Source organism: Mustela putorius, unplaced genomic scaffold (assembly GCF_011764305.1).
Source record: "Mustela putorius furo isolate JIRA1106 unplaced genomic scaffold, ASM1176430v1.1 tig00000929_pilon_pilon_pilon, whole genome shotgun sequence".
Lineage (NCBI taxonomy): Eukaryota > Metazoa > Chordata > Mammalia > Carnivora > Mustelidae > Mustela > Mustela putorius.
Genome location: NW_025421520.1, coordinates 566,988 through 585,604, shown reverse-complemented (window position 1 = coordinate 585,604; position 18,617 = coordinate 566,988). Strand labels below are relative to the sequence as shown.

Below are 18,617 nucleotides of genomic sequence, written 5' to 3'. Positions count from 1 at the left end.
GGGCCTTTCTGTTGGTGGCTAAAACGTGGCACCGCCACTTCCTGTTCCCTCTTGCTGCCTGGCCTCTGCTGCCAGACGCCCCTCCGTGCATTTAATACTAAAACTAACACCAGCAAGGACAAACAAAGAAAGGAAAAATTACATTTGCCAACACGGAATACATCTTGGCGAAGATGTCTAAAAGGTCCCGTTCATGGGGCGCCTGGGTGGCTCAGTGGGTTGGGCCGCTGCCTTCGGCTCGGGTCATGATCTCGGAGTCCTGGAGTCGAGTCCCGCGTCGGGCTCAATGCTCAGCAGAGAGCCTGCTTTCCTCTCTCTCTCTGCCTGCCTCTCCGTCTACTTGTGATTTCTCTCTGTCAAATAAAAAAAAAAAAAAAGGTCCCGTTCAAGGGCGCCTGGGTGGCTCAGTGGGTTAAGCAGCTGCCTTCAGCTCGGGTCATGATCTCAGGGTCCTGGGATCGAGTCCCGCATCGGGCTCTCTGCTCAGCAGGGAGCCTGCTTCCCTCTCTCTCTCTCGCTGCCTGCCTCTCTGCCTACTTGTGATTTCTCTCTGTCAAATAAATAAATAAATAAATCTTTAAAAATAAATAAATAAATAAAAATAAAAGGTCCCGTTCAAAATTAGCTAAAATAACAACCCCCACCTCCCATTTCGAAGCTATCTCAGAAACACTTTACCCTAACTGCCCCTGTGGTAAGCAGTCCATTTCTGTACCTTCTTAGAGAAACAGTGAAATTGGTGTTTCTTTACCGCTTTGCTGGGTCAGAGGTCAGAATGAGCGTGTCCCATCGGTCACAAGCGGCCGCTCTGCCACGACGCAGGGCCTGAGGCTGACAGGGACACACGGACCTGGTCACCTACAGCAGACAGGCTGGGGTCTTGGGCGACACGGCGAGGAAGCCCAGGGCTGGCGCTCCACGGGCACCAGGTCAGCTCTCAGAAAGAAAAGATGAAATCGCAGATGCCTTCCGGCTGAAGGACTCAGCTCTGCCACTCATACTAGAGCCACCAGACCCAACCGGACACCCAGTCAAGCAGCAGCAGGACCAGGAGAGGAGGCCACCCCAGGACCCCGTATGCGGCCCCTCCCTGGGCTTTAGCACCTTCCACTCGGCAGAATTCAACCCTTCTCTCTCGAGGGGAAGACTCACACAAACATGTCGGCAGCGCTTTTATTACTCAGAGTTTAAGCAACACTTTTATACATATACGTACATATATATAAATTCCTTTTTAAAACAACCACGTTTGCTAGAAAAGTGTCTTTTTTTCCTTTGCACCACTGATACCCAGAGTCCTTTACAGTAAATATAGTATTTATGCAGGCATCAGGCAAAAGCTTAAGAACCTTTGAGTTTCCTACTTGTAACTCCCCAAACAAATCCCACCCCTGTGACACCAGTTATTAACATTAAAAACCCTAGGAAAACACACATTCATTTCACTTTCACTGAGTCCTTTTCCTGTCTTGTGACCGAAGATGCCGGCTTAGTCATGAATTCAGAAGTGCTCCCAGAGTCCTCGATGACGATTCATAGAGAAACCTGAAACGTGAAGAAAGATGATTAAAACAGAAATCAGTGACCAAACACCCAGATGCCCATTTTCACAAAATGACCCTAGGCCTGCTGTGCAGCTGAACACACACTCGGAACGCTGACGTCATCAGTAACCCCCCCCACCGCTGGGCGACGGCGCTTGCACCGGCCAGTCGTCCCGCCCCCGCGGCCAGCAGCGCTTCGCGGAGGCCCCAGCGCGCTCCCCACACAGGCAGAACGGCAGGCCAGGTCTCCTACGGGTGCGACCGTATTTGCTCAGAAGGACTCTCATTTGTCAGCATCTGAACCAGGACTCGGACACAGGTCAGACTCACAAACATGACAAGTACGTTTTACAATCCTGGGCTTCATTTCTCTCCACAAAAACCCAAGATAAATGAAAACTATTTACCCCAAGACACACTGTTACAATGACACTTACTTCAGTGACTTCCGGACTCACCTCGCCTCCCTCCGTCCCCCTCAACGCACCTGTCCCAGGACAGCCTTGCTCCTCCCTGCCCCACGGAGCCAGGTTCGGGCTGAGCTGCTCCAGACGTGCCCCCAAAACCTGCGAGGAGCCGTCCCGGGGCCGTCCTCACACACGCATCTACAAGCGTGCGCTCCCTTCCTGTCCCCGCCTGCACCCCAGCACTGCCCCCGAGGGCTGCGGGCCCCAGACTCAAACACCAGTCTCCATCCCAGCGAGGACCAGCGAGTGTCGGGCCGTGTCCCGCTCTTCGTGGAGACTCACGCCGCGCAGTCTCTAACAGCCCGTCTCGCATCAGGACAAACGGGCATGGAAGTAAACTCTCTACCAGCCTCATTAAAAGAGACAAGATGACAGGAACAAGGGGAAGTTCTTCCCAATACATTCTATTCTACTCGGCGTCCCCAAACCACGTCTGCCCATGGCCGGCCTCGAGGGAGCCCTGGCGTGCTCCGCAGGCTCTCTTCCGCACTTCCCTTCCACGCGCGCTCCCAGACCCGGCGCGCAGCTCGGCCGGACTCTCCACGTTTCAGGGGCTCAGTTTCCACATGAGACAAAGTGGCCACTGCTGGGCCAGGACAGAGCCAGGAAGATCTGGAGATTTTTTTCTTTACCCCTGGAATTCCATAATTTTATCCACAAACTTACTTAGGTGTGATTTCTTTGCAATTAATTCCATTCAGAATTTAGTGAAAGAAACAAAAGAAAGAATCTTTAGAATTCCGTATTTCTGGGGCGCCTGGGTGGCTCAGTGGGTTAAGCCACTGCCTTTGGCTCAGGTCATGATCTCAGGATCCTGGGATCGAGCCCCGCATCGGGCTCTCTGCTCATGGGGGAGCCTGCTTCCTTCTCTCTCTCCGCCTGCCTCTCTGCCTGTTTGTGATCTCTCTCTGTCAAATAAATAAATAAAACCTTAAAAAAAAAAAAAAAAAGAATTGTGCATTTCTTCAGTTCTGAGAAGTTTTCTCCTCTTATGTGTCAGGCGACTGCTTCTCCTGGGCCCATTTCCCATCTGTCCGTACCCGGCGAGCCCTCGTCACATAGGCTCTGAGGTCCTCCCCCAACATGACCTCTCAGACCACCTGGAACCTGACTCTCAAGACTGACATCTCTCCAGTGCATCACGGACATTTTAATTTAGAGTTTCTCATTCTACATCACCTTTTTGGGGCATAACTGATTTTTCTTTGAAGACACTTATTACTGATTATCTGACTGGCCCACCACTGTTACTCGAGCAACAGCTGTTCTGCTCTAACTGCCGGGCTCCCGACGTGTATGGCTCTTGTGTCTGTGCCCGACGGGCCCTTCAGACAGAGGTGGGACGGTGAGTGGCGGAAGGCACAGGCCTGTCGGGGCCACCATCACAGCAGCGAGCCGGAAGAGATGGTCCAGGCCGCAGCCCGATGACCTCTCTGGGCCAGGGTTCTTGAGTGTGGCTTGGTTTGAACCAAGTGAGGCGCTCACCCACCGGAGCTCTCAAAGCCTGTAAATCATGGTCAGAAGCTGAGTGTTCATCCCGTCCACCATCAGGGCCCAAGCCTCCAGCAGGCTGTGCCCACGTGCTGAAGACCGTGCGACGTGCCCACAGCCACGGGAGGGGCAGACAAAATCAATTTTCTGGGGAAAACATTAATAAGATAAACAATGCCTGTTTTTATTTACATCTAGTTTTAATTCATCTACACCAAGGTCCACTGGCATTGATGATGATAGAAGCAAGCTTCCAAGTGAGCTACAAAAATCATCCAGTCCCAAAATCATTTTAAAAAGACGACTAAAATTTCATGCAGCAGAATAAAATGGTATTATTCGTCCATGCTTGATAACCAAAGAGAGGTGATTCTGTCAGGGAGAAGTCCTTTCCTTCAAGGTCTAAAAGCAAGGTTAGTGCTGGGGGCATCGAAGTTGTCTACACGTAGGCATAATTAGTATCGGCAAGTACCCTGCTTATGATTAGAATCCACTTACTCAGTGGGAACAATTCATGATATAACCTCAACTATAAGAAATATTTATACTGCTAAAATTTCTCGTTATGAATTTATTGCTATTTTCATACTATTTATAAAAGTAACAAATATAACATACTTGGCATTTCAATGCACTAGGGTGCCGGCAAATGTATGCCGTTCCTCCTGGGAAAACAGCTTCGATCTACAGTCCCAGGGAGGCGAGGAAAAGAGCGGTGAGAAGCATTCTTATTTCGCACCAACAGACCAGCTAACAGAATACTAACACTGCTGGACAGAAAAGTAGTGTATTCGCTAAGAAAACATTCGCTTCTGAATTAATGCCCCACTGCCCAAATGTTAACTGGATTAAAAGGTTCCCAGAGGCTTAAAGATATTAACTTGCTTTAATGCCTCTACCCCAATGTCAAATCGGTATTATTTTCTAATTTAGTCTTAAATCTCGTCTACTTTCCATTAGGCTGATTTTGTTTTAGACGCCGGTTTTCTACAATGTGTTTCTTGCACATTTAGGGAGCGTGAGTTTCATGATCCAGTCCTAGGTCCTAAGATGTTTCCTCCTTAAATGAAAGAACTCTGTGCCGTCCGTGTATCAGCTATTAATAGCACACGGAGCCCGAAACGGGGCTTGATCCCACAACCCTGAGACTGTGACCTGAGCCAAAATCAAGAGTCGAACGCTTAACCTACGTCTACACCCAGGGGCCCCTGGTTTTGAACTCCTAAGGCCTTTTTTCCCTCTCAATATAACTAACACAATTCAAGTACTCACCTTAAAACTCTGTGCAAATGGGAATAAAAGAAATTTCTAAGAAGGAGCCAACGTCCTGTTCCCTTACAACTCCACATTAGTACATGCGTGCCATTCTATGCCTCCAAAACTTATCCTTGCAAATGTTATTTCTAAGAACAAAGAAATCCCGTTAAAACGCTTGAACTTCTGGGGCACCTGGCTGGCTCCGTCCGACTCCTGACGGCAGCTCGGGTCATGGTCTCAGGGTCACGGGATCAAGCCCCACCTTGGGCTCCCGGCTGGGCATGGAGTCTGCTCAGGATTTTCCATCTGCCTCTGCCCCTCCCCCAGCTCAGCCTCTCTAAGCAAACAAACAAATAAATAAACAAAATATTTTTTAAAATGCCTGGACTTGTGAGGTTGTCACATCTTGTGAAATGACATATTATTTGTACAGGTGGTAACTCTGATGTGCCTGGTGGAAATAAGTACACTGCCATGTGCCTTCTGAACTGCAAACACTATTTCCTCCAACTCAGACGATCACCGCCCTCTTCCCCACAAGCATCTAGATGTGAACGAGCTCATACAGCGCAAGAGTCTGCCGGGTTTCTCCGTCACACGCACAGCTGCAAAACCAGCTTCATTAAAGTCGCCTGGTAAACGCTCCACCGTTCCTAGGCTGAAGTGTGTAACCGAGTGCACTCCCTTTGCTCACAGCCGCGGTCACACAAACCCCTACCTACTCCAGCACCCGAGTCGATGCCCTGGTCCGTGGGGGCTCTCCCCTCCCGGTTCTGATCGCTGCAGAGACCTCAGACTTTGTGGGGCAGGTTCCCACCAGCCTTCTCTGGGAGCCGCCGACAGTAAAAGCAGCGCCTCAAGCCACAGTCCCCACCAAGCCGGGGCGGCTGTCCAGCCGGCAGCTCCCTGACCAGAACAGCACGCGGAAGCTCACAGGATTGGCGGGGGGGCTCCAGCAGCTCCCCCCGCACCTCCCCTGCCCCCTGGACACTGGATAGCCAGCAATGCTGTCAGAAGGCCTCAGGACTGCTCTGTCTACAGAGCGGTCTCAGCCCTGGGGCGCACATTCTCCCGAGGGGCAGGGCTGTTCCTCGCATCTGCCTGGAGGCTCTCCTGGAGTCCGCTGTAACCCTCACAGGCCGACACTCGTTACCCCAGCGCCCGGACGAGAACTTTCTGACACTGTGATTTTCCTGTCCTGGTGACTGCATGGTTTCTGCCTCCTAACCGGAATGCCACGCACACCCAGGAAACACCTGCTGAAGGAGGTCAGAACAGTTGTCTTAATATCGACACGTGGACTTACAAGAGACAAAGAGAGACCCTTTGTACAAATAAAAGGGTCAACTCACCCAGAAGATACAGGAACCCTAAATTCAAACGCACCTGATACCAAGGCCACAAAAGATGCAGCCAGACCCTCTTATCAGAAATGCACGCACCCAGCAGGCAGAGGAACATTAAGAACACAGCTGGACCCAACAGCACCATCCATTGGCTGCCCGCAATTGCTAACAGTGCACGAGATGTCTACCATGAGCGGCTGGGTTTCTTCCAGGTTTCTTCCTGGGTTTGACACTCAAAACCAGTGTAACCCATCACACCAACAGGCTGGACGAGAAACAGCGTATGATCACATCAGTGGATGAGGGAAAGTCTTCGACTGAATCCAACATCCACTCATGATAAAAGTCTCGGCAAACGAGGAATAGAAGGGGCTCCTTCAACTGCCCGCGACCCTCCACAAGACACAGGCAGCTCACGTTAATGGTGAGAAACTAGAATTTTCCCACTAAGATCAGGAGTAAGGCAAGGATGTCAGCACAGCACCGCAAGTCCCGGCTAAAGCAGTGAGAAAGGGGAAAAAAAGGTAAACAGGACGAAAGAGAACAGTCTTTGTTCATAAATTAGCAACTTGGGGTTTGCAGGGCCTTTTTGCAAAGGAGAAAGTAGCGACTTTCCCAGGCGCACACGAAACCGCCACTAGTTCCGAGCTCTGCAACACTCGGCCTTCCGAAGTTCACAAAACAGCAAGAGAAACAGGTTTTGCTCTTGACTGAGAATCAAACAGCGGACAGTCTGCAGGAAGGGGCACGGCGTGTGACACGCAAAACCTAACCACAAAGGCACTCGGTTGGAGCCCAGCAAATGCCCTCCTCAGAGCCGTCCCAGTGGGGGCGACCGGCCGCCAGGAAGCCAGACACGACCGCTGTTTCTTCCGAGGTTTGGAGGAACCTCTCCCATCCTCGTTGTGGACGCCTGGGGACCGGGCAAGTATGTCTTAGAAATTTGAAGCCTCTGATTTCAAAAACAGCAAACCACTCAGAACAACCTGCCTAGTCTTAAAACTATATAAATAAGTTTTTACGCCTTTACTTTTCTGGTGTAGAAGTTACCAGATGACAATCTTGTTTTTGTTTCTGAAGACAAATTAGGGAGTAAATTAAACATATGCTCGAGGCGTTTTCCACCAGAGACGTCTCTGTGCTCACCACCGGGCTGCGTGTGGCGGCGGTGGGAACGGGCTCTAACGGGCACCTGCGGAGCAGCGAAGCCCAAGCAGAGCACGTCCAGCGCTTACCTCTCCGTGCTGTCCTCGTCCAGGGTGATCTCCATGAACGTCTTCAGTTTTCTGTGAACGCTGGCCGCGACTTCCTTTACTTTTGAGCTCCTGTGTTTGCCTGCGCGGAGTGAGTGAAGAAGAGGAAAGATTTCACCACGACTGCGGCGCTCAAGCAAGCATACTCTGCTCCCAGCACGGGTTCAGGTTCAGGAAGGCCGAGCCTCCTCACCCTGCCGGTCAACCTACCCACTGACCCGTGCCGCCGTAACCGGGCCCTGACCGGGTGGGACAAGATCAAGCAGACGTTTTCGGAAGCACCTCATGAGCCCGAAGGGACGGCTCTGGACACGGTCCCAGCTGAGTCTGTGTCAGAGACTCGCTCCTCAGCTGTCCCTCCGTCACAAGTGACAACGGCCACGTCTCGGCGGCATCGCCACACGGCACAAGCTGAGGTCCCTGCTAAGTGCCAGGAGCTCATCAGCTCCCGACCTCTCACCCTGACCCCTCGTTCTCCACACCTCCGCTCAGGGACAATCCCTTAGACAAGTCTTTTCCGATGTCCGCCCTAACACCAGTCACAAAGTGTTACCCTAAACCTGCAGACACGCCACGCGTCAGGGCATACGGGCACACTCTTGGTCTATAATACATCACATCTTAGAAAACAATTTCAACACTTGTGAAATTGAGTTAAAAACATAGAAACTTAACAGTAATATGCAGGGACATGACTGCATTTTATACCGAGGTGAGCATTTTATAGATCTCTCCAACTATTTTTCCAGTACTATTTCAACTGGCTGGAATATTCAAAACACACAAGTATAAGCTTAAGTAGAAAAGCAGATAATATTAAGTATTAAAACAAAAAACATACCACCATTAGCAAAAATAAATTCAGATCTTTAAGCACAAGTAACACATGACAAATCAATAGAAATTCAGTTCTGAAGCCCAGAGAGGGACACGTAACGGGTCCAGTGGGGGTAGGCGACAGGTGGACAGGACTGGTTTCCGGGCCAGTGCAGGGTCCGCAGGACAGAAGAAGCCCAGCAGATGGCGTGCGCTCAGAGAACGGGACAGCGGCTGTGAGAACTGGGGGAGCCACAGCGTGGAACGGGGTCCCCGAACATCCCGCAACAGTTCTGCATGAGATCACACCCAGCAATGTCCCAGACCGTAGAAGAGAAAGTTTAACCAACCTTTATTAATAACCAAAATAATATGCGTAACAGCTGTGAGACACACAATGCCTTCAATATCATCAGATGTAACACACGCCTTTAGTTCATCTAAAAATGACCTGCAAGAAACAGTAACCAACATCTGGCATTATTCTACAGAGCATGTCCTGAGACTTTACAGAAAGACTAAGTAACCAAGATCACCCACCACCGTGAATTCTAGCTTTCGGGTAACGGGAAGCAGATTAAATTCTTCTCACTTTCACTGTAAGCACGTACTAACGTCATACTAACTAACTAATAATCACATACGAACGTCAGTGAGGTATTAGCACCAGACGCCGCTCTAGAAGGACAGGGACATTCTGGTAATTGAGAACAGCTACTCTGCATACCCACAATGCACACAAAAAAGGTTTCATATCACTGAAAGATAACTCAGGCTGCCAAATATGATGGTTTTAACGCCTTCATCAACTGTGTCTGCTACCGAGGCTCCTCAGGTTATCAGACAACTGAGAAACCTCTCCCTCTCTCCTCTCTCAGTCCTCTTGTGCCACAACAAACCCTGGGCTTCAGCCAAGGACAAGGGACAGCAGCGTGCCCCAAAAAACCACACTGGCATTGAACCCAGGAGGTGTTGGGAGAAGACTTCGTGAAAAGTGTGCCACCACACAGTGACATTTTAAGTGTTTCCCTCTAGCTCGATTTTAGTTATAACCAGGGATGTATCTGACAGAAAGTCAGGATTTCTCTTTGTAGAAGTATAATGCAAAATTTTAAAATAATGCAACTATTTTTAATTGCTAATGAGAGCAAATTCTGTGAAACATTTTTCTCATGGAAAAAAAAAGCACTTTTGAGAAATTTTGAGAGCTGAACACAGCAGCATCTACTGTGAGCTTCCAGACACAAGGAGAAGGTCAGGAGAGTCAAGAGAACAGTTACCTGGTCACATCCGGAGACTTCATTATTATTCCTACTAAACACCTTGAAAACGGTGGGAGATCTGCAAGAACCTCGGGGGGAGTGAGCTCCTCTGTATTAGACACCTAAAAAGAAGTTCCAAATCAGTATTTCCTAAGTGGAGACTGAGATGGGGCTAATGACTTGTTTTATACTACTGCGGGTTTTCAACCACAAACTCAAAAGAATAGTTCCTATTAGCTGCTGAAATGTCTACGATTATGATTATTATTGAAGACAGAAGTAAAAAGATACACACACTCAACAAACCTTTGTCAGATCGCCTTTACCACGGTAGCACTTTCTGAAAACAGCGTGTTTTTATGCCCATCCAGCCAGCTGTTCCTGGTCATCTAGGACTGGGCTTTCTCAATCTCAGGAGGACCAACGTCCGGGACGGAGTAACTCCTTGCCGTGGGCCATCCTCGGCACTGCGGGGTGGCTAGCAGCACCCTTGGCCTCCACCCAGCGGATCCCAGGAGCGCCCCCTCCCCAGCACTGCCAGCGTCCTCTGGAGAGCCACCCACAGTGCAGTAACATTGGTCTGCACTCACGTAAGGAGCTCTGCCTGGATTTACGCCCTCATCACTGACCTTGCAGTGCTACAGTCAGCCATTCGAGGCAAATGGCTCCTTGGAAAGTCTAAACCCAGAACCCTGCTCTGGAAGGGGCGGGGCCTGGGGGGCGGGGCAGGTTATCACTTTCTGTCCTGATCTCGTGGCCCATCTCCTCCCCGCCCCAACCCACCTTCATACACCCCACACTGCCTCGCCTACTTCTCGGCCGTCAGGGGACCCGACCGCACAGTACTTCCAGACGGCCTTTCCACATGCCCTCTGGAGGATTCATAACACTAAGGTGGATGTTCAAGTCCAGTCATCATTATGTCTGAAATAGCGCTGTTTCTCATTAAAGTGCTTTACCTCTTGAATGTTGTGAATGCATTTCTGCTACAGACAAATGATTATGGACTGGTTAAAATAATAATGTATCTTGGGGCGCCTGGGTGGCTCAGTCAGTTAAGGGTCTGACTCTTGGCTTCGGCTCGGGTGCTGACCTCACGGTCGTCAATGCGGCCCCACGTCAGCTCTGAGCTCAGGAGGAGACGGTTTCAGATTCTCTCTCTCCCTCCCCCCTGCTTATTCTCTCTCTCTCAAATGAATAAAAAATCTTTTAAAAAATGCATCTTGAGATTTTCAGCATATGTGGCAATGAAGATACAGAGCAGCACGGAGTAGGGGAATGCGAATCAGAAGAGTGTGTTTGAAGGCTCTTCGGATGCACAGGCACATGGTGATTTCTTAGGGAGACTGATGAGCTAAATACACACACTAAAGTCTCCAGAGAAACCACTAAATGATCACACAGGGGACAATATGAAGTCAATGGAGAAGATAAAATGCAACAGTACAAACACCTGATTCGTCCAGAAATGGCAGGAGAAGAAAAATAGGGGGACTATTAGAAAACAAACATCAAAATGGTCAAATTAAACCCAAACATATCAACGATTTCATTAAAATCCAATAGGTTAAATACCCTGGGTAAAAGGCAGAGACTCTAAGACTAGACTCTCCCCCACCAAAAAAGGCCTGCCCACGTGGTGATTATAAAAAACACTTTGAACACCTAGAAAAACATGTTGAAAGTAAAAGCCATCTCTTGGACGATCGAACAGCCAATGCTGCAGAAAGACACAGCAGTCCTGAGTGCACGACCTAACAACAGAAGTTGCACACATGCAAACCAACGGAGAGACACAAGCCCACCATGGCGCTCAACTCTCATTAATGGAACAAGCAGACAAATCAGTAAGGAGACAGAAGAGAGGTCAGCAAACGTGTTGTATAAAGTAGTAAAATATATCAACTCTGTGGGCAAAACAGCCTCTGTGAGGTCGACTCAACTCTGCAGCCGCAGAGAGCGTGTGAACGATCAGTGTGCCTATGCCCAACAGAAGTTCCTTCACAAAAACAGACCGTGAGTCTGGTTTGCCACACAGGCCGCTAACTGATCTAGTTATAGTTGTTAGCTACAAAGCTCACTGGAGTAAATTCTAGGTCTTATTCTATGTACAATCTAGTTGCTAGTTTCCTAACCCAAGCTTAAGCTTTAAGGAGGGCCTTAAATTCTGTTAGTGTTTTAGGAGTTTAGTTGGCTGTGTCTGTACTGCTGGTCTTACAGTACAGAATCTATATGACGCAATGCCACTGACTGTCAGACTCCACATTTTCGTCCCAAGAGAACCAATCAGCATCTTTCTATCCTCTGAGTCACAGCTCCTGACTGTATCCTCCCTCCGTGTCTCAAGGACCTCACTGCAGAAATAGCTTTCTGTTCAGACCTGAATCACCACCCTGGTTATGTCCATCCTTAACCAGGGAGGCGAACTGTAAAAACTGTGCACTGGGGCACCTGGGTGGCTCAGTGGGTTAAAGCCTCTGCCTTCGGCTCAGGTCATGATCTCAGGGCCCTGGGATCGAGCCCCGCATCGGGCTCTCTGCTCAGCGGGAAGCCTGCTTCTCTGCCCACCCGCCTCTCTGCCTACTTGTGACCTCTGTCAAATAAATAAATTAAAACATTAAAAAAAAAAAAAAAAAACTATGCATGTCCTTTACAGAGTAGGAGTGAATACGCTGTTTAAACTGTATCCGAAGGTCAAATTCTTTATGCTTAGACCCACAAGAGAAACATGAGGCCTGCGGCTCCAGCAAGGCCGTCAGACGCCAATATCCCCAGGTGCACAGCCTGCCGCACCTGCACCCTGTTTCCCGCTGACCACAGCTGCTTTCGCCTCGTCAGAAGAGGAAAAATATCAACTCATGCAGATATCTACGATGCAAGAAGGAAAAAAAAGTTCACGATGGAAGGACTTGCTGGGCCTTAATCAAAACGACAACACCCGTAACGAAATCTGCCAGTGGTCAGGACTCAAGTCACAGCCACCTACGTCTCTGAGGGGCAGTGGCTGGAGAAGCAGATACCTACTAAACTGAGTCCTTAAAAAAATACTTGGGAAAACATGACAACGAAATACTACTGGAGAAGAGCGAGTTGGACAGTCAAAAGCAGACACAGTGGTTTTGGGAGGGCCAAACTTCACCTTCCGTAGCTGGTGGCCGATCTCCACCACAGACGCAGCGATGACCGTGGAGAGCACGCCGCGGTGCACGGGCGTGTCCAGGTGCCAAGACTGAACCGTCATCAGCAGTTCGTGGAGAGAACTCTGGATGGAATACAGAAGCTACAAGAAAACAGTCATTTTTTAGTGGTTATAAAAAGTCACGTTACGGGAGAAGTATTCCTGCTGTCCTCCCCAGGGTATCAGGAATCCCAGTCTTATCTGCGCCCGACCCTTCCCTTCCCACTGCTGACTCCAGTCTCTCAGGCACCACAGCTACAAAAGGACAGACAGGACCGAAGTCCACTGGAACTACTTTCACGACAGTCTCGATACTATAAATATAGAAAAGACAAAGAAATACCACTGATAGTAAAAGACCAAGAGGCCGTGAGTTTTGAAAGAATTCACACAGGGGCGCCTGGGTGGCTCAGTGGGTTAAAGTCTCTGCCTTCAGCTCAGGTCATGATCTCAGGGTTCTGGGATCCAGCCCCAAGTTTGGCTCTCTGCTCGGCAGGGAGCCTGCTTCCTCCCTCTCGCTCTGGCTGCTTCTCTGCCTACTTGTGATCTCTGTCAAATAAATAAATAAAATCTTTAAAAAAAGAAAAATGAAAGAAAGAAAGAAGTCACACAGCCAATGTTAAAAGACTTGGTGAGAAAATAGAAGATTCTGGCACAAACTGAATTATACAAACAGATCACACACTGGAACCAACTCATCAAAAGCAGAAACATTTCAGATGAACTCTGAGATGAACGAGTGAGCTAGGGAAAGCACAGCCAACAGCCTTCGATTGCCTTCTATCAACTAAGAACAGGGAAAAAAACGAGTCTTCAGTGTTTCATAAACATCTCCCACTTTAGCATTTTTTAAAGCTTTATTTAAAAAAAACAGCTAACTTGCATTTTTTAAACCACTACCTAGAAAAAAAAAGAGCGGCCCCCCTCTGATGACAGTATGATTCTCGGAGCGAAGCCCGTGCGGCCCACGGGTTCTTCGCACACCAACTGGCTACTCCAAGTCCTACTTCACAAGAGCTTTTGCCAACGGGGGAACCACAGCGCCTCCAGCTCTGTGACTCTCACTCCTAGCCGGGGGGGGGGGGGGGGGACGCTGACATGTGCCAAGAGGGTAGCCTTGGGTGGAAATTATTACTTCCCCTTATCATCTAGAAATAATCAGAACCCACACTCTCAGAAGTGTGCTCCCGGTGGAAAGTCCGACACAACAACCGGGCACCACCGTCAGATACGAGCTCCCGGTCCTGGCGGGCGGAAGGCTCCGCTGCAGCCGGCTGACCCGGGCTGCTTAGAACCCGCTCCAAGGCTAAGTGTGAAGGGTGGGCTCTCGGCCCGCCGCCCCTGCTGCAGACAGCACCACCTCTCTGCCCGCCCATGCCCTGAGGGTCAGTGAGCAGGGCGTCAAGGACGGCACCTAACTGTCCCCCGCACGGAAGTACACCCCACCCAAGGGCACAAGCGAGCACAAGCTGAGCCTGCATGTGAGGTGACGCCGCCCCCAAGCGCCCCTGTCTGCGGCCCCCACAGCCCGTCCCGGAAAGGTGCGAGTACCCGCAGGCCTTCTTCTGGCTGTTTCCTGAAGCTCCGGGCCATACATTCCAGCAGTTTCTGAAATACTTTCTGGACCATATCAAACAGCGTTGCAACCTCTTCGTCGGAGTCTGGTCTCTGCATCAAGGAACTTCCCGTTATCTCTTTCAGAATGCCCAGAAGTAATGACACGTAAAAGAAGCCCTTCACTAGAAAGAATATTAGAAAAAAGTTATCCAACCACAAAATTTAGCTGAAATTATTACATTTTTCACACAACACATGTATATTATGGTAACTGGAAAGAAATTGTTACTGGCAAGCCAATTCCAGGTTGATGAGATTAACCTAAATTTTAACACACGTAAGTTTTAAAATAAATAAGATTTAAAAACTTGCTCTTTTTAAATGTAACACAAGGAGCTTCAACAGTAACAGTGTATTTAACTTGGTCACTGAGAACTGGGCTCACTACACACACCATGAATATGCCGATCAGAGAACGTGTATCATTTTCTCATGTGATGGCAACATTAGCACCAGCTCTACTGTCACAAGTCCGAGAAGGATGGCCCCAAAGCTTTCGAAATGTGATTTACAAATGTCACAGGCCAACTCTGCTCAATTTCCAACATTTTATAGTTTGCCACCGTCTTTCTCTTCCGATTCACTCCCTTTACAGTGTTGCATCAATTTGGTGAAGTGCTGGGGCGCTTGAGGGGCTCGGATGGTTGAGCATCTGCCTTCAGCTCAGGTCATGATTTCCAGGTCCTGAGATCCAGCCTCACGTTGGGCTCCTGGCTCTGCAAGGAGTCCGCTTCTCCCTCTGCCTGCCTCTCCCCCTGCTCATGCTCTGTGTATCTTTCTGTCTCAAATGAATAAAATCTTTTAAAAAACAATAATAATAATTTGGTAAAGCATTTTCTACATGTGAGCCTAATCCTACAGTTTATTCTAGAGAGCTTGAATTTTCATTGCAGTTTTTATCCTATCTGGATTTTAAGTTGAGTTGTAAGAATAGACCTGGGGAGGGGTGAGTATGTGCGGGGCACCTGGGTGGCTCAGTCGGGTAGCATCCGACTTTTAATTTAGGCTCAGGTCATAACCTCCGTGTCGTGAGATCCAGGCCCACGTCAGGCTCCGTGCTGAGGGTGTGAAGCCTGCTTGGGATTCCCTCTCCTTTCTCCCCACCCCCTCCCCCCTGCTCACACACTCTCTCCCTCAAATAAATACATAACTCTTAAAACAAATCAAAAACAAACCAAAACCCCAGAGCCAGGGGTCTCACCCCCTGGGAAGCTTCTCGAGCATCCTGTTTCTCACTTCTCTCTGGACCTCACGACGCCTGACACTCCCTGTCTGGCCTCTCTGAGGTCCGTGTGCGTGAGCACCTCCCCGTTTACACCACGTGCTCTCCCGGGGCAGGAGGCACGCTGCACGACTCTTTCTTGTTTACATAACGAGTATATGCTACATAAACATGCAAACTACATACTACATACATAAACACGTATATAAACTACATAAACTGTGCACCTGTATTTTTAAAACTTGTCATGTGGGAAAGCACGGAAATAACGTTTCTCATTATCAGACTATTATCCAGGTGACAAAGAGGTATAACCTCTTTGACTTTACCTAGGAATCATGACTTCCCACAGGACATGGACCTGGGCATAGCCCGCAAGGAACCTCCATTTAGAAAACAAATTACTAAGATACAGTAAGCTCAGCTTGAGACAGATATAAGACGCGAAGCCCAAACCCAAATTTGCCTGCCAGCGTAAGCAGAATCACTGGTCATGTGCCAGCTGCGCTTACCCCTCAAGAGGCCTGTGGCACTACCAGAACCAACAGTTTCTAAAATCACTGCAAACATAAAAGAAACTTTCAACAAATGAGTCTCTTTTATTTACAAGGCACAGGGACACAGGCTCTCACACATGCGAGTCACGTCCTTGGAACGGACGGTAAAGAAAGCCAGGCTCTGAGACAAAGTACGGACAGCGGAGGGGAGGCCGATGTTCTGAAGAGCAAAGACCCAGCAAATGAGAGAGCTGCCCTTTTTCATCCATCCTCAAGGTCACAGGGGCATGGGGGAATCACACATTTAAATGGGATCTTTAATTCTGACAAAACCCAGAAAAGCTATAAAAACTAATTCAAAGCTATTTCATTATATTCAAGCAGTATGTGTCTTATAACCAAATACATAGACAGTGGTTAAGTAAAATACAACACATTATTAAAGAGAAGTCAGAATTCATAGCTCCACAGAACAGATGACCCTGACTTTGGAAGTTCTTGCTTCTCTAGAGGGAACTGGTCCAAAGCGACTGCTGGGAGTGACGTCAGTCTGCCACTGAAGGCACTGTCGAAGAAGCAGACGCACGCTACCCCACCCCACGCAGCAGACACAGCATGGTGGTCCGTGGACCCTGTCCTCTGGCTCTGACTCAGCCTGGCATGTGTTCCTCCCTGGAAGTCCCTCTGGCCCAGCTCTCCCAGGCCCTATGCCTCTGGCCCATCCACCTTCCAAATAAGACAAACCCCTAGGCTTAAAAGTACTCATTCTTTATCTTTTTTTTTTTTTTTAAAGATTTTATTTATTTATTTGACAGAGAGATCACAAGTCGGCAGAGAGGCAGGCAGAGAGAGGGGGAAGCAGGCTCCCCGCTGAGCAGAGAGCCCGATGCAGGGCTTGATCCCAGGACCCTGACATCATGACCCGAGCTGAAGGCAGAGGCCTAACCTGAGCCACCCAGGCACCCCTGTACTCACACTTTCTTTACTAGAAATGTTAACCCGCTTTTCTAAATGACTTCTTGGAGGATCACCATCTCCTTAGGGGTCCAGCACACAGCACTATCTTAACCACCTGCCCCAGACTATCTTTTCCCACAGGCCCTGTTACTTTTTAGCCCCGGATTTTGCAGAACACATGGTCTTTTTTTTTTTTTACATACGGCATTATAGCTGAAACACCTGCAATTGTGTGAGCTTAGATTTTTATATTTGGGGTTTTTTTTTAAGTAATTTAAAAATATATATTTTATTTATTTATTTGACAGACATAGATCACAAGCAGGCAGAGAGACAGGAAGAGAGGGGGAAGCAGGCTCCCCACTAAGCAGAGAGCCCGATGTGGAGCTCGATCCCAGGACCCTGAAATCATGACCTGAGCTAAAGGCAGAGGCTTTAACCCACTGAGCCCCACAGGTGCCCCTACATTTGGGTTACGTGTGGGGACTCGGCTCTACTCACGGAGACCTCCTGTAGCATGTGCACCTCAGCATGGAGAAAGCCATATTATAACATTAGTAACATAAATGTGATTGCGTTTATTTTATTTTATTATTTTTTTAAGATTGTATTTATTTATTTGACAGAGAGATCACAAGTAGGCAGAGAGGCAGGCAGAGAGAGAGACAGGGGGAAGCAGGCTTCCCGCTGAGCAGAGAGCCCGACGCGGGACTCGATCCCAGGACCCCAAGATCATGACCTGAGCCGAAGGCAGGGCTTAACCCACTGAGCCACCCAGGCGCCCTGATTGCGTTTATAATTAGAAAGTTTTATTAGCACTCTTTCAAGTAGAGCAGAAAGCCCTGTGAACAAAAGACTCTGGGTATATCTTGCTAACTTGCTAAGTACAATCCTATTTGTGACAGGATTACAAAATATGGCCACAGTTGATTCTCCCCTGTGAGCCTCTAATTGTTGGAATATATAAATGCAAAGATCATTTCAGTTTTGTTCAGGTAAAGTCAGCAGCTTAAGGCCTTATTTTTGGAGAACAGATACCTCCGTGTCATGAAACTAGGGACATCAGAGATCTAAAATTCCAGTTAACTCCTTGGAAACGTAAATTTCATACTCACTGTAGAGTCGGTTCTTAGGAGAAAAAATTCCTAAATGATAAATGAAGTTTTAAAAAATGCAAGTCATTTTTCCCTGTTTCAATAATTAAACTTAAGTTAAAAATGTTTTCACTCCAGAAAGTAAAAGTGATAAACGATTTAACAAAGAAAAACCAGATTCTGAAATAAATAGTATTTATTCGAGTCAACATTCAGTCGTTACTGTGGGTATTTAAAACAACTCCTACACAACCTAACGGATAGCACAAGTTACTTTCAAGAAGCACACACTGGAAAGGCAGAGCAGGGTGGCTGGCCCTGAGCCCTGAACTCTGACCCCACGGGCAGATCAGAGTCGGCCTGCGCGACAATGTTCAGTGCCACCAGGGACCAACGGCAAACTGAACTAGGGACTCCCTGACTCTATGTCCAAATCTTAACATTGAATCTACAAATGATAAAGTCATTTTCAATGTCTTCCGGCAGATATATAGGCTTAAAGAAATTTAAATACTGAATTTTCAAGTTTCTGATATAGTTTGGGGAAACAACCAGATGTAGCGTCAGGACACACAGCAGGAGCAGTTCAGAAACAGTTCTGCACCCAGTGGGTGGT

At 48.5% G+C, this 18,617-nt stretch overlaps 1 protein-coding gene across 1 annotated transcript in view; it reads right to left on the bottom strand.

Annotated features, from left to right (window-relative positions):
* Positions 1-1,159: 1,159 nt before the first annotated feature.
* Positions 1,160-18,617, bottom strand: part of NCAPG2 (non-SMC condensin II complex subunit G2) — a 60,479-nt gene continuing 43,021 nt past the window's right edge. The window contains exons 24-29 of the mRNA XM_045086312.1: positions 14,166-14,353; positions 12,576-12,716; positions 9,455-9,558; positions 8,525-8,625; positions 7,341-7,440; positions 1,160-1,545 (exon numbers count right to left, since the gene is read on the bottom strand). Coding sequence (XP_044942247.1) covers positions 1,494-1,545; positions 7,341-7,440; positions 8,525-8,625; positions 9,455-9,558; positions 12,576-12,716; positions 14,166-14,353 — 686 coding nt within the window. The 3' untranslated portion in view covers positions 1,160-1,493. The remainder of the gene's footprint in view (positions 1,546-7,340; positions 7,441-8,524; positions 8,626-9,454; positions 9,559-12,575; positions 12,717-14,165; positions 14,354-18,617) is intronic.